This window comes from Gopherus evgoodei, chromosome 13 (assembly GCF_007399415.2).
Source record: "Gopherus evgoodei ecotype Sinaloan lineage chromosome 13, rGopEvg1_v1.p, whole genome shotgun sequence".
In the NCBI taxonomy this organism is placed as follows: domain Eukaryota; kingdom Metazoa; phylum Chordata; order Testudines; family Testudinidae; genus Gopherus; species Gopherus evgoodei.
Window position 1 is genome coordinate 20,458,581 of NC_044334.1, and position 13,693 is coordinate 20,472,273.

The 13,693-nt window shown below is 42.5% G+C and overlaps 1 protein-coding gene across 1 annotated transcript in view; it reads right to left on the reverse strand.

The window, feature by feature from the left end:
- SMPD4 (sphingomyelin phosphodiesterase 4) overlaps positions 1-9,039 on the reverse strand; it is a 28,336-nt gene extending 19,297 nt beyond the window's left edge. The window contains exons 1-9 of the mRNA XM_030582857.1: positions 8,953-9,039; positions 7,662-7,748; positions 7,049-7,135; positions 5,590-5,732; positions 5,363-5,438; positions 4,575-4,683; positions 3,999-4,051; positions 3,178-3,329; positions 1,638-1,770 (exon numbers count right to left, since the gene is read on the reverse strand). Coding sequence (XP_030438717.1) covers positions 1,638-1,770; positions 3,178-3,329; positions 3,999-4,051; positions 4,575-4,683; positions 5,363-5,438; positions 5,590-5,732; positions 7,049-7,135; positions 7,662-7,700 — 792 coding nt within the window. The 5' untranslated portion in view covers positions 7,701-7,748; positions 8,953-9,039. The remainder of the gene's footprint in view (positions 1-1,637; positions 1,771-3,177; positions 3,330-3,998; positions 4,052-4,574; positions 4,684-5,362; positions 5,439-5,589; positions 5,733-7,048; positions 7,136-7,661; positions 7,749-8,952) is intronic.
- Between the last annotated feature and the right edge of the window lie 4,654 nt (positions 9,040-13,693).

The window sequence follows — 13,693 nt, forward strand, 5'->3', positions numbered from 1 at the left end:
AATATAAGTCAAAACACCTCGTATAAATACAAGAATAGTAATAGGACAAGCTACAGCTACTGTATAGATCATAAAGTCAGAGGAATTGTGAACACAGTTCTAAAACATTGAAAGAAGAGTTCCTCCTTTAGCTCACACAGCAGAACACTCACCCGAGAATACCAGTGATCCAAGTTTAGTAGCTTTCATTTATTAACAGACATGTCTCTGTTTGAAAAGAATGCGTGTGTCTGCCTCTCTCTCAAGGGAGATGGGAAAAGGCTGCAAGTGAACTACATAACAAGCACATCACACATTTCCTATAGGTATTACTTATCCATCCCTGAATTCAAATACCGTAGCAGAATAACCTCTCTCTTTTGACTCTTCCGTCTGTTTCCATTTCCCTTCCAACTTGCTCTAAGAATAAAAGCCCCAATGATCAGTTTAATCCTTTAGAGTCTGAGAGCCTTGAAGCAAAACCTAACATAAGGTTAGGTTTCTTTAGGCCAAGATACGTCAATTCCAGTGAAATATCAATTATTTGTTAATCAAGGAGAGAGAGCGGTGAGCAAAGCATGTGGGGGAGATGCAGGCACAGAGTTCAGTGGATGACTCCCCGACACCGCTGCTTTATTATTTAGATTGTGATAGCACCCAAAATGTGTTAGGCAATTTCCTCATATAAAGGAAGATGTCATCCCTGATTGGGAGAACTTACAGTCTACACAAAGACATGGGTGTGGCAATGGGAGGAATCATTTTAATTTTTTTCCCCACTACCTGTCTAGTGACTGGAGTGAGGGGGAGGAAATGAACAAGAACTGTGTCACTTACACTCAACCGAAGAGCAGCTTTATTTGAGAGAGAGACATCATCATTAGCACTATACCACAAAATAAAGCTACATTGACAGCGTTTTTTTTCCCCCCCTTGAGGAGAGATGAGATCCTTATCTTCTGAATTCTAGGAATTATTTTTAAAAATTGATTCTTGCTTGCTTGTTGTCTAAACTTAGGTCTAATTTAGAATGCGGTTCCCCACAATGTTGTTAATACTTTGGATAGAAGTCATCACAGGAATGCAAATAACTCAAAACATTAGTGAATTAATTCTCATAACCACCTGTAAGATAGATATTACCCCCCTCAAACTGAGGTGCAGAGTTTAAGTGTCTTACCCAGAGTCACACAGGAAGTTTGTGGCAGAGCCAGGAATAAACCTACAAACTCCCAGTCCTGTGTTTTAGCCACAAGATCATTGCGCACACACTATGGTAGCTTACACTGTACAATCAATATTTCAGTTTAGCATTGGGGCATTACATCGGGTTTTGAATAAATTCCTAGTTCCTGATATTTCTCTCCCTAAATAACGAGCAACTTATCTGGTGTAAGCTGGATGAGACTCAGGCCCCTAGAAACCAAAGTGTGGCAACAGTTGCTTAACAAGTTAGTGCCTTTTTACCTTATGTTTCTTTATATTATGTTAATAGAAAACGAAAGCTGCACTGCTCAGTTCCATTAACAGACTGCAAGCTAGAGAGGAATGGAAAAGCAAGCTGATTTTTAGTTGGGGGGAAAAAAAGAGATTTACCCACAAATAAGCTTTTTCAGTCATTCTAACTTTAAAAATATAAGAAAATTCATTGGACTCACTTTAAGCACTGTTTCTGATCTCCAGATCTCTTGGGAAGCAGGATCAGCATTCACTGAAGGCTGATGGGCAATGTGCCGTTTCAGCAGACTAGTGTGATGTATGCCATAAGAAGTGAAAGGCACTGCTGGGGATCTTTAAAGAGAAGTTTATATAAATACTGAAGTCAATGGGCCTCTGTACAGAGACAGAGGTCATAGATTGTAACCCCAAGGACACAAAGAAACTGGGTAAGAGTTTGTGCTAAATAAATCTGCATAATTAGAATTTTAAAAATTAAGCAAGCGGTTGCAATTATTAGCCACAGCAAGAGTAAGTGTGCAGTGCCTATTTTCATTTATTATTTTATGCAAACCACACACTACATTCTGCAGTACACTATTTTATTTAGCCTGTCTCCTATTCAATTTTACTGTGAGGTTAGGCCTTAATTAGGCATCTAAATCATTAACAGACTATTTAATCTAGTTTAAGGTTCAAGAAAGCCCGAGAGAGAACTTTTGGGAGTCACTCAAAATGCCATAGTTAAAAAAAGCCACAACAATATATAGTTGAGTAAATAAACATTTTTGATGATAAATATAATACATAGAAATACCAAATTCAAAATTGGCCTTACAAAACTGTACATTCCCACTCAATCCAGATGAGTAAGATATCAGTTTTAACATTATCAATCATCGTAAAGGGCAGACGAGTAGATTTTGCGCATGTGCTGCTAAATTTTCATATCAATTTTGCAAGGCTAATTGAAGAGCATAAGTACAAACTACAGACAAGCTAAAAAAACTTTAGTACGAGATTGAAACGCTTTCCTCGGATCCTCCTCAGTTTGTGGCTCAATAAATCAACATATGTAATTATGCATAGTTTGTCACCTAAACTTTGATAACCCTGTTATACGCTGGATAGTAAAATAAAAATTCCACCCAGGCTTTGTATACCAGATCAAGAAACCCTCAACAACTGGTAGCTTGCAAAGAAACACTGATGCATTCTTAACTAGGACATGGAAGGTTATAGCACTAGAGACGACTGAAGCTGGCAACATCAAAAAGTTGAGCCAGCAGCAAAATTGTTATGATGTGAGAGGTTCCTTCAGTTACAGCCAATACCAGTTCAGTTGCTCCCTGACTGCCCCATGTGCATTAAGTGGTACAAGCCACTCCTGGGTGGATGGTGTGTCCATCCCATACTAGAGTCAGAGCACATAGCAGGAACCATAATTAGTGGTGTTGAATGAAAAAAATCCAACAGCTACAAACCACTTTTATAACTCATCTCTGGCTCCACTACTGCAGGCCAGCAAACTTTCAGAATAAAAGTTTCTCAGCTTTCAGTGACCCCCGTATTATATTCTCCATTATAAGACTACTATACCGGTACAATCATGTTTATTTTCTGTATGGATACACACAATATAAAAATGGTGCCATTGTCTTACATTATCTTTGGCAAGAACTCGTCATTGAAGCAAGCCAGTTTTTGCGAGCAGTGCCCATGCAGTCTAGAACTGATAACGCAAGTTTACCAAGTCATTACCTAGGAGCAGGTGAAGGGATGCCCCCGCCAGGATTGGAAGAAGGTGGAGGAAGAACACTTCCTTCTGTGGGAAGAAACCATTTCAAGTATGTGTCCACCAGACTGAAGTAGGCGCTGTTTGAAGGGCTGACATGATGGATGGCGGGAGAGTTCTGGAATATATAAACACAGCATATAGCTACAATAAGTCAATACACACGCTGTTACAATAAGTCACTGGGAACAGGGATTTCGGGACCTGATAAATCTCATTCTGGGTCTGATGCAGGAATTACTGGATGAAATTCTAAGGCCTGTGTAACGCAAGAAATCAAACTGGATGTTCATAGTGTTTTATTCTAGCCTTAAAGATCTGCGTTTTCGTGGTCTCTTCTGCAATGATTCAGTGTATTGAATCACACTCCACATCTGACAGCAACATTAGATTCTGCTAAAAACAAGGGAAGTTTAGTGTGCAATACAATATATGACTGCCATGTGTATTGTTTGTACAACAAAGGACGAATGATGATCAACATGCTCAGCAGGTATAAAGTAAAAGTGCACAGAAAGCTGAAATTTCTATACCTCATTCATCCTCAGCCATCAACAATGGAATGCAGCACTGAGAAGAGGAAGATGTGTACAATTATCTACATGTGTATCATCACGGCCTATGTTTTCACCATATCAAATGGTATTTATAAGGCAACAGGTGCAAGATTCAGTTTAACTGGGTTCTTGCATTTAGACACAAGATGGAAGCTTTCAAAATGCAGTGAAGAAAGGGTTTGCCAGAGTGATGCTACTTTAAAGGAAAAAAAGCATTAAAATTTATTTACCCTCTGTGTGATAAGGCTTATTGCAAAGTAAAACATGTAATATTCAAATGGATCTGGAGAGACAGAGTCAAGGATACAATAAGTACAGCTTATTGGAAACATTATATGAATTACTGGTCTTTTAAATCTTCAGTATCTCAGTGCTAGTTTTAGAAGACTTTCTAGAGCTCAATGGCAAGTTCAGGTTTGACCTTTTGCTCTCTTCCCAGAGTGTTTATTACACACTGTCAGGTAGTTTAGGTTTTTTCTCCCTACCAGACAAACAACCTAGAAATATTTATGAAACATACGGGGTGATATCCTGGGCCCACTGAAGTCAAAGGGAGGTTTGCCATCAACTTTGATGAGGCCAGAATATCATCCTAGAAGTTTTCAAACATTCGAGATTTCAATGAACGACAATATTTCTAAACATTTCCCTACTGTGTTTGCAATCTGAACACAGCAGCATTGGACTAAGGCACATGACTGTACGATAAGCAAACAGCAGAAATGGATCTTGATTTCTGAGTTTTAGTCACTTCAAATATTAAAAAGAATTTAAAAATGTAAACCCTTCAATTGTTAAAAGGATACTGAGGGCCAAGTTCGAACCTAGGCCTCCAGATGGAGGGAACTGGACTTTGTTGTGGTACAGTGAGCATTCTGGTAGGACTCGCTCTTGCATTGAAGCCTTCACAGGGCCCTGAAAAGAGAGGGAGTAATGAGATACCTAGACCAGTTTACTAAGAATATGTGAATGAGTTTTTGAGGATGTATTCTTGTATTGGACTGTAAAAAGATGTCTGGTTCTTTGTTTTAGACTGTGGCTATCTGGTTGCAATGGAAAAGTTATTTCACGAAGCTTCCGCGGACAGCTGTTTTCCTACAACCATAAAGTGTTATGTTCCATAACCAGGAGGACAGTTAATCTTCATTAAACTTACAGGAATGAAGTGTCTGGGAGATATGAGATATTGTTAGAGGTGGGGATGCTTTCCAACAAGTTTGGAAGAGATGTTTTAAACTCCATCTATTGGTAATCAAGACAAAAATAGTCTAGTGACTATTTTGACGGCCAAATAAAAAAAAAAGAAGTGAAATTTCTTAGTTGAACAGCACAAAATTTTGCTGATAGTAAAACAAGCTAACAGCACAACTTCTTATAAAATCCATCATGACAAAGAATGCTCTACCCTAACAGCCCTCTGAAACAATCAACAAACTAGAAATCCCATCTCCAGAGTCTGCTATGCTATGAAACAATAATTCAACTACTACAGTGACAGGTCCTATCCTGAACTCAGGGTATCTGAGTAAGTAACCTTCCAACGGGTGCAACACCAAAATAATTTTCTCTCACATAACCTTTAACAGTTACTTACCGGAAGATAGGAGACTGGGAATTCATATCTGTACTCCTCAGCTTGGAGTTTGTAAACCAGCTTCATCATCGGGCCACTGTATGCAAGGATAAGGAAAAACAGAGAGAGCATCTTTTTTCTTTTTTGGCCCCTTTTGTAGATGAATGTTTACGTAGGAGAAAACACATCAAATACTGGTTTATTAATTCACTGTGAATTTTCCACTGCTCTGAAGTTAGCACATTTACCTGGGATCCAGGAAATCCAGGGCAATAGCATATTCTGTAGGATTTGCTCTTCCGTGCAGACAGCGAAGATTCCAACCTATGATAATGCCATCCAGACTACCAAAAATATTCTCCACTAGCCATGGGAAGATGGCATGCAGTTCCTACAGGAAAACAACCAGAAAAAGGAGTGGAGTCATAATAGATAAATACAATTTTAAAAAAGAAAGATTACTGTTCATGTGTAGATTCTTCATCTGAAGAACCTTAATTTCAGACATCTGAATGCAAGAAATATTCCCCACCAACTACAGTCAATATATGCACAATTTTTGTTATTTCCAGGGCACACTTCTATGTGCACAACATTCAGTGGAAATAATTTAAAGAAATTTAAATGAAAACATATATCCTTCCCCCCTTGATGTGAAGTTGGACTCTGCCTGTTTTCTAAATCCTCGCTTCCCATAATTTTACAAACTGGGGACATAAGAAAGGCCATAATGGGCAGACCAAAGGTCCATCTAGCCCAGTATCCTGTCTTCCAACAGTGGCCAATGTCAGGTGCTTCAGAGGGAATGAACAGAACAAGTAATCATCAAGTGATCCATCCCATGTCGCCTATTCCCAGCTTCTGAAAAACAGAGGCTAGGGACACTTCAGAGTATGGTTTTGCATCCTCGCCCATCCTGGCTAATAGCCACTGATGGACCTATCTTCCATGAACTTCTCTAGTTCTTTCATGAACCCTGTTATAGTCTTGGCCCTCACGACATCCTCTGTCAAAGAATTCCACACACTGTGCATTGTGTGAAGAAATACTTCCTTTTGTTTGTTTTAAACCTGCTACCTATTAATTTCATTTGGTGACCCCCTAGACAACACTTTCTTATTTACTTTCTTCACACCAATCATGATTGTATAGATCTCTATCATATCCCCCCTTAGTCGTCTCTTTTCCAAGATGAAAAGTCCCAGTCTTATTAATCTCTCCTCATATAGAAGCTGTTCCATACTCTAAATCATTTTTGTTGCCCTTTTCTGTACCTTTTCCAATTCCATTATATCTTTTTTGAGATGGGATGACCAGATTTGCACACCATATTGTTACCATAAAAGTTTTCAATCTAGAGTGATTAAGGTGGTAGAAAACCTCATTCTTTATTCCTAGATTAGTATGTTCCAACTCAACTAATTAGTATCAGTCATGTATCATCTTAAAATATTCGTGTACTCATATCCGGCATTTCAGTAGAGAATAAAAAGTATGATCAGGAATGCGATCAATTAAAAATTTGGAGTTTTGTAACTACTGGAAAAGTTAGGTAACTTTTGGGAAACTACTGAACTCATAAAACTTCACATAAGAATCTTAAAACTCTTTACAAAGGCAGGAATAAAGAAATATTTTTTAAATATTTTTACAACTCCACTGAGGTATAGCTCAGACTACATTCATGAAAAAGTAACTGCTCTGTACCTTGGCAGGAAAATCTTCAATGACTATCTCCAGATCATGGCACCTCTGAGCAAAGGGCTTGTTCATGCAATCTGCCTTCAAACTGGCCTGTTATGGACAGAAACTGAAATCAGATCACTGCTTCAAGAGAAAGTAAAAAGAGAAACACTTGTAAAAATCTTGGCAGAGAATTCTCTAGTTAGTGTCATATACTGCTCTTGTAAAAAAGCAATGGGCTGTCATTGTTTCCATCGTAAGACTTACTCTAAACATAAGTATTTTTTAACTCGAGACAAATGTGAGTTTGTTTTACCTACTTGGATTTACATTACAAGTTTTAAATTAAAGAGCAAGTTCTCAATTTGTGACCATGTACGTTCTATGAAAATAAGACTATATGACTTTAGAACGGTCAACACACATTAGAGTATTTGAGAAGAGGAGCTGGAACTTTCTCAATGCATTTCCACAGAATGCTTTCAGGTTTTATGCTATGCATTCTGCTTACAGATACTGTCAGGAATTAATATGTGGAGGGTTAAATTTTCAAGTGATTATTTGGCAATTCATTAGTCAAAAGCAATATCACCACAAAACTTTCCTAATGCCAATAACCGTCTGTACTGGCACTTACCAATAGGAAGCTAGGCTGTTGTAAGTAAGGGACAGCCATAACTGTCTTTCTACAATACCCCAAAGGAAGTGTGGTCTCAGGAAACCACTGCAAAGAAAAGAGATAGAAACATCTAAGTGAATATTAAAATCTCATGTTATAACACTGTTACAACTCACTTTCTGATATGTTCACGTTTATGCATGAAAACAGGCAAAAATGTATGTTTATTTTGTCTATGTGACTGGGGAGCTGGAGTAAACCAAGGCAGATCCCTGCGAAAGGTCACTACACTGTATTTCCCCCATAGTCAGTAACACTGCACATTCACAGAGAAATAATACAGTTTTTTCCAAATAAACATAAATGGGGAAAGGGGGAGGATGCAAAAAGAGCAAAAGATGCAAAAAGACTGCAGCCAATGCAGGGGCACAAATCCATCTCTAGAGGACACAACCTGTATGACATGGACTGTATGATGTGTTTATGGAAGCACTAGTCCAACAGGAGAAAGAAAACACTCCCAGATGCGAGATTGTCTGCAAATAGCTCATGCTACAGCTCCCCCACCGAGGTGGTGGCTGGTGACACAGGGAACACAAGCACATTACTACCAGCAGCTGTCTCCTGTCTCTCAGGAAAGAATGCAGAAGGAACCAAGAGAAGAAGGATCCTGGAAGGTTTTATGTTTGTTGGGGAGCGGTGGGACTGAGACCCCTCCAGGGCGCTGGATAATGGGGACCCAGATTACAGCCTCCTCCCAGGACTGAGACCCCCTCGATAGGGCTGGATATTGGGGACCTTGCTTACAGCTTCCCCCAAGGACTGAGACCCCCCCCATGGGGCTGGATATTGGGGGTCCTGCTTACAGCCTCCACCCAGGACTGAGACCCCCCCCTCCATGGGGCTGGATATTGAGGGCCCTGCTTACAGCCTTCCCCCAGGATTGAGACCCCCCCTCCATGGGGCTGGATATTGGGGGCCTTGCTTACAGCTTCCCCCAGGGACTGAGACCCCCCCCCATGGGGCTGGATATTAGGGGTCCTGCTTACAGCCTCCCCCCAGGACTGAGACACCCCCCCCATGGGGCTGGATATTGAGGGCCCTGCTTACAGCCTTCCCCCAGGATTGAGACCCCCTCTCCATGGGGCTGGATATTGGGGGTCTTGCTTACAGCCTCCCCCCAGGGCTGAGACCCCCTCCAGCCCTGCCCCCAATCTCCAGCCCAGTCTCCGGGACGGGGCGAATCTCCACCCCGCGCGGGAGCCTGTACCCTCCCCCATCTCCAGCTTCCTGCCCGGCGGCCCCTCACCTCACCCCGCTGCCCCGTCCCGCGCTCTAGCGCCTCAGACCATTTTCAATCCGCCGCCGCTTCCTCCTCCTCTCGGGACCGGCGCTGTCGTTAGACGTCATCCCTCTCTCGGCGCGTTGCAGTGACGTACTGCCCCCCCCTCCGGCTGGCGGGAAAGCTCCTGCCTGTGTTATGGGGCTCCCAGGCCACAGGGCCCTGCAGCGCCGTGGCACCATGCGAGGGGAGAGGAGGCACCCGGGGGCAGGGGAGCAGCCTGCAAGCCAGGGCTTCCCTGCAGGCGGGGAGCGATTGTTGTTATGTGTGTTAGGGTAGGGCCTACAGGCCAGAGCCCCATTGTGCTCGGCACTGACCAACAACCTCCCAGTGGGGCCCCCGCCCCCCCGCCCTGCCCCAAGGGGCACACAGGCACCCTAGCCATAGGAGCCCGGTGCAACCGCACAGAGCTGCAGTGCCCTTGTAGTCCCCACTGCTGTGCCCGCAGCACTGGGCTCTGCTCTTAGCCGCAGTGGCAGCGATGGGGAGGCAGACTAGTGCTCAAAAATCACGAGCCAGGCTGCAAAATCCTAAGGTGAGCTTTAAAAAATGAGATTTAAAACAACAAAAAAACATTTTGGGAGGTTTTTATTTACCATCTGGTTTTTGAGCCTTTAGGTTACACTCAGATCATGTTTTAAACTAGTTCTCTGCAGTGATGAGAACTAGGAGCAATGTTTGTTTGTTTGTTTGTTTGAATGGAAGATGAGATTCTCCCATAATCACTTCACTCCAGAAACTGAAGCTTTAAGAGAAATACCATCTATCTCAGGGGTGGGCAAACTATCACCCACAGGCTGTTTTAATCCTGCTCACAAGCACCCACTGGGGAGCGGGGTCAGAGGCTGCTCCACATGCAGGGCCGTCCTTAGGATTTATGGGGCCCTACGCAGTATTATTAAACTGGTGCCCCTATGCCAGATGGCAGCCCAAGCTCACAGCCTGGTGCGGGAGGAGGGACTTGACAGCAAAGGATAATGAGATGCCCAGCCTGCCTCATGGTGGCGGAGAGTCACAGTTCCCTGCAGAGACTTCCATGCCCTCTCCCTCATGCAGAATGGACATGAAGAAAGTACCTAATTAAAAGCACTAAAATTTGAGAATAAAAAATGTCAGTCACAGGTTTTTTGATATGCCCTGAAGTTTGTCAGAGATTTATTTGCAAAAACTTCATAGTAAGGGTGAGTCAGCTGTCCTGCTGAATACAACATTACATATAATGGAATGCATGATGCAGCTCTTCTCTGTTTTACATTTTCTTATTCAGTATTTCTAAATTGAATTTATATTTTAAATGTACTCAAATCTTAAGCATTCCAGATTACTACATATTTAACTCACTGAAACAAAGACATTCTTTTAAATTAATCAGAGAGGTTTAGTTTGTTCATAACAATGTTCATTGCTTTTAGAAAAAGGGAACAGTAATTTACTTTGTGTGATCTCCATAACAAGAGACATGGTTATGAAATTTCACCAACTTTAAAAAAAATATGTTTCCAAAGATTTTAGGTATAACAAGGATTTTGTCTTACTAAGGTACTGATTTTGCTGGAGGGTTCTTTTAAAACTAGTTTGTCGGATAGTCAGAAGTAAAGAAAGGGAACTCTTTGTCCAGCTATCTGGAAGGGAAGGACTGTTATTCCTTTAAGGGCTCTCTTCAGTGGGGAGTGGGGGAAGAGGTGGTGAAGGGATGGACAGAAAGGACAGGAAGACTTGGAAGCACTTTTTTTTTCCAACTATAGTAATTAAAATGTGTATTTTAGATAAGGGAGGTCTTTTGAAGGATTTATTTTAAAAACTGTGTCTGAAGATCCACGCATTTAAGGCTAAAGATGATTGTGCATCTAAAACTCTATGCAAGCATTTTTTAGAAATGTGATTTTATAATCTTCACCAGCTCACTAATGAAATATTTTTAAAGCAAATTTTAAACTAAGGTCCTGTAGACTGACATGTTCAGTGTAAATATTAAATTAATGCACAACTGTTTTTGTCAGTAAAGTCAGAAACTGACAGCATAAAAATTTATTTGGGCATAAGCTTTCGTGGACATCTGATGAAATGGGTTCTAGTCCACAAAAGCTTATGCCCAAATAATTTGTTAGTCTTTGAGGTGACACAAGGACTCATCCTTGTTTTTGCTGATACAGACTAACAGGACTACCACTCTGAAACCTGTCAGTATATACCTTGGGGTTGGCAAATGCCTGTTAAATGGCTTTATTACCCCTTGAATGTCTCTTTAACAGTTTCAATGTTGTGCTAATAGGTCTGGCAGGCTGGAGGTTTTTTCACTTTTAACTACTAGATTCCCTCCCAAGGAAGACTCACCAGGCTAGAGCAGCCATCTGTGGGAGCCTGCAGGAAGGGTCAGAACAAGGATAGGAAAACAAGAGGGTGGACACTAAGACCCAGTGGTGCCCCAAATTTTCAGGTGCCCTACGCAGCTGCCTATGTTGCCTACGCCTAAGGACGGCCCTGTCCACATGGCTCCCAAAAGCAGCATGGCTCCTTTCCAGCTCCTGTGCATAGGAGCAGCCAGGGTGCTCAGCTCTGCACACTTCCTCTGACCCAAGCACTGCCCCTGCAGCTCCCATTAGCCAGGCACCACAGCCAATGGGAACTGCAGGGGCTGTGCCTACAGATTGGGAAGGGTGCAGAGCCACATGGCCATGCCTCTGCACAGAAGCCGGGGAGGGTACATGCTGCTTCTTCCGGGAGCCATTTGAGGTAAGCGCTGCCTGGAGCCTGTGCCCCTGAGCCTCTCCCTGGACTGCAGCCCCTGCCCTCTGAACCCCTCGATCCCAGCCCAGAGCACCCTCCTGCACCCTAAGTCCCTCATCCCCAGCCCAAGCCCTCTCCCGAACCCCCCATGCCGCAGCCCTGATCCCTGTCCTGCCCTCCAAACCCCTCAGTCCTAGGTTGGAGCACCCTCCTGCACCCCAAACCCCGCAGCCCCACCCCAGAGCCCCCTCTCACACCCTGAACTCCTCATTTCTGGCCCCACCCCAAAGCCCACACCCCCTCCTGCACCCCAACCCCAATTTTGTGAGCATTCATGGCCCACCATACAATTTCTATTCCCAGATGTGGCCCTCAGGACAAAAAGTTTGCCCACCCCTGATCTATCTACAGGACTCAATGAAATCACAAGAGTTGGCAACACTGTAATGGCAGCTGCCAGATCTCTCCTCCTTCAGTCTCTAAAACCGCTCATTTGTCATGGAAACAAACCTAAATACATGGGGGATGCTAAATGTGTGAAATCAAATGCACTTTGTTAAAACCACCTCTACAGAGACATAATTAGCGTTAGCACCAATTGTTATCACTAATGAATTGCATTTATTTGCTGGCTGAGGCAGAGATCTTCACTGAGGACAGGTTTGATCTCCACAGTTTACATCAACTTTACATCCTCTTTGAGGAGAAATTCATGGTTGTCCTTGAACCTAACACCATCAACATGATGATTGACTCCATCAAGATCAACAGCCTGTGGATGCTGATGGACCTATTGAGAGGCACCTCTTTCCCGTTGGCTACCAGTGAGTACCCCACACACTCCCTGCCTCTGGGATGCGGAGAGGGGAAGGTCAAACAGACAGGGGAAGGACAGATTCTGCCTTGGGGAAAACCTGTATGATGGCTCCAGAGGGGGATCAGAAACTTGTAGGGTTTTCCCCATCAGATCTGGTCTGTATAGCTTCTACTCTAAAGACATTTCCTCTCCTCTGCCTCCCTGGATCTCATCAGGGACGGAGGGAGGGGAGCCTGAAGAGGGGAAAATGGGAAGGGGCTAATCTTCTCAGCTGGAAATGAGGAGGAGCCGCCAGGAGAGTATTAAACTGCAGACGCAAGGGGGAAGATGCTAAGGAGGCAGATATGGTTCAAACTCAGCGTATCATTAACAAATTGAATCAATGTGACCGTGAATGAGAAGAGAAGAAAATTTTAATTGTTGATATACCAAAGCCAGGACTCTGTATATTAAACAAAAGAAATTGGGAATTCCCCTTGAGGAGATGAAATTTTAATATAGTTGGCATTTCTGAAACTTGGTGGGATGATTTGCATGATTGGAATGTTAAAATCACTATTAATAAACTGTTCAGGAAGGACAGAGAGGGCAAAGAGGTGGAGGTACTCTATATTAAAGACACTATTATCTGGTTTTGAGTTATTGGTAACTCAGAACTGCTGGATTTTGGATGCCTGTGCATTCATGTGCTAACTAACAAGAGGTACTGGCGGGGTGTCTGTTAGCAGTCACCCCAGAGGAAAAGTTGAGTTTCATCTTAAGCATCTATCTGTAATGTGTGGAAAGAAAAACTGTATTGTTACGGGTAACTTCAGAGAGGTATATGCAGAAGGACTCATAGAGACTGTCGTAAAACATCATTAGAGGTTCTAAAAATTATTGATAAGTTCCGAACACTAAAGATATTGCACATTGCACCAAACCTAACATAACTATATTGTGGAACTCATTGTGATGGATAAAGATGAATTAATCACTGGACTGAAAGTTGATGATTGTCGAGGAACCAATGATCATGACCTGATTGCATTCAATATGGACAAACAGAGAACAGTTCCAACCAGTTAGATATATACTTGGTGCTTCAAAAGGGATAATTTTCCAAAGCTGACGAAAAGTATGAGTGAAATTGATATAAAAGTTAAGACTGAAAAATGCAAAGGA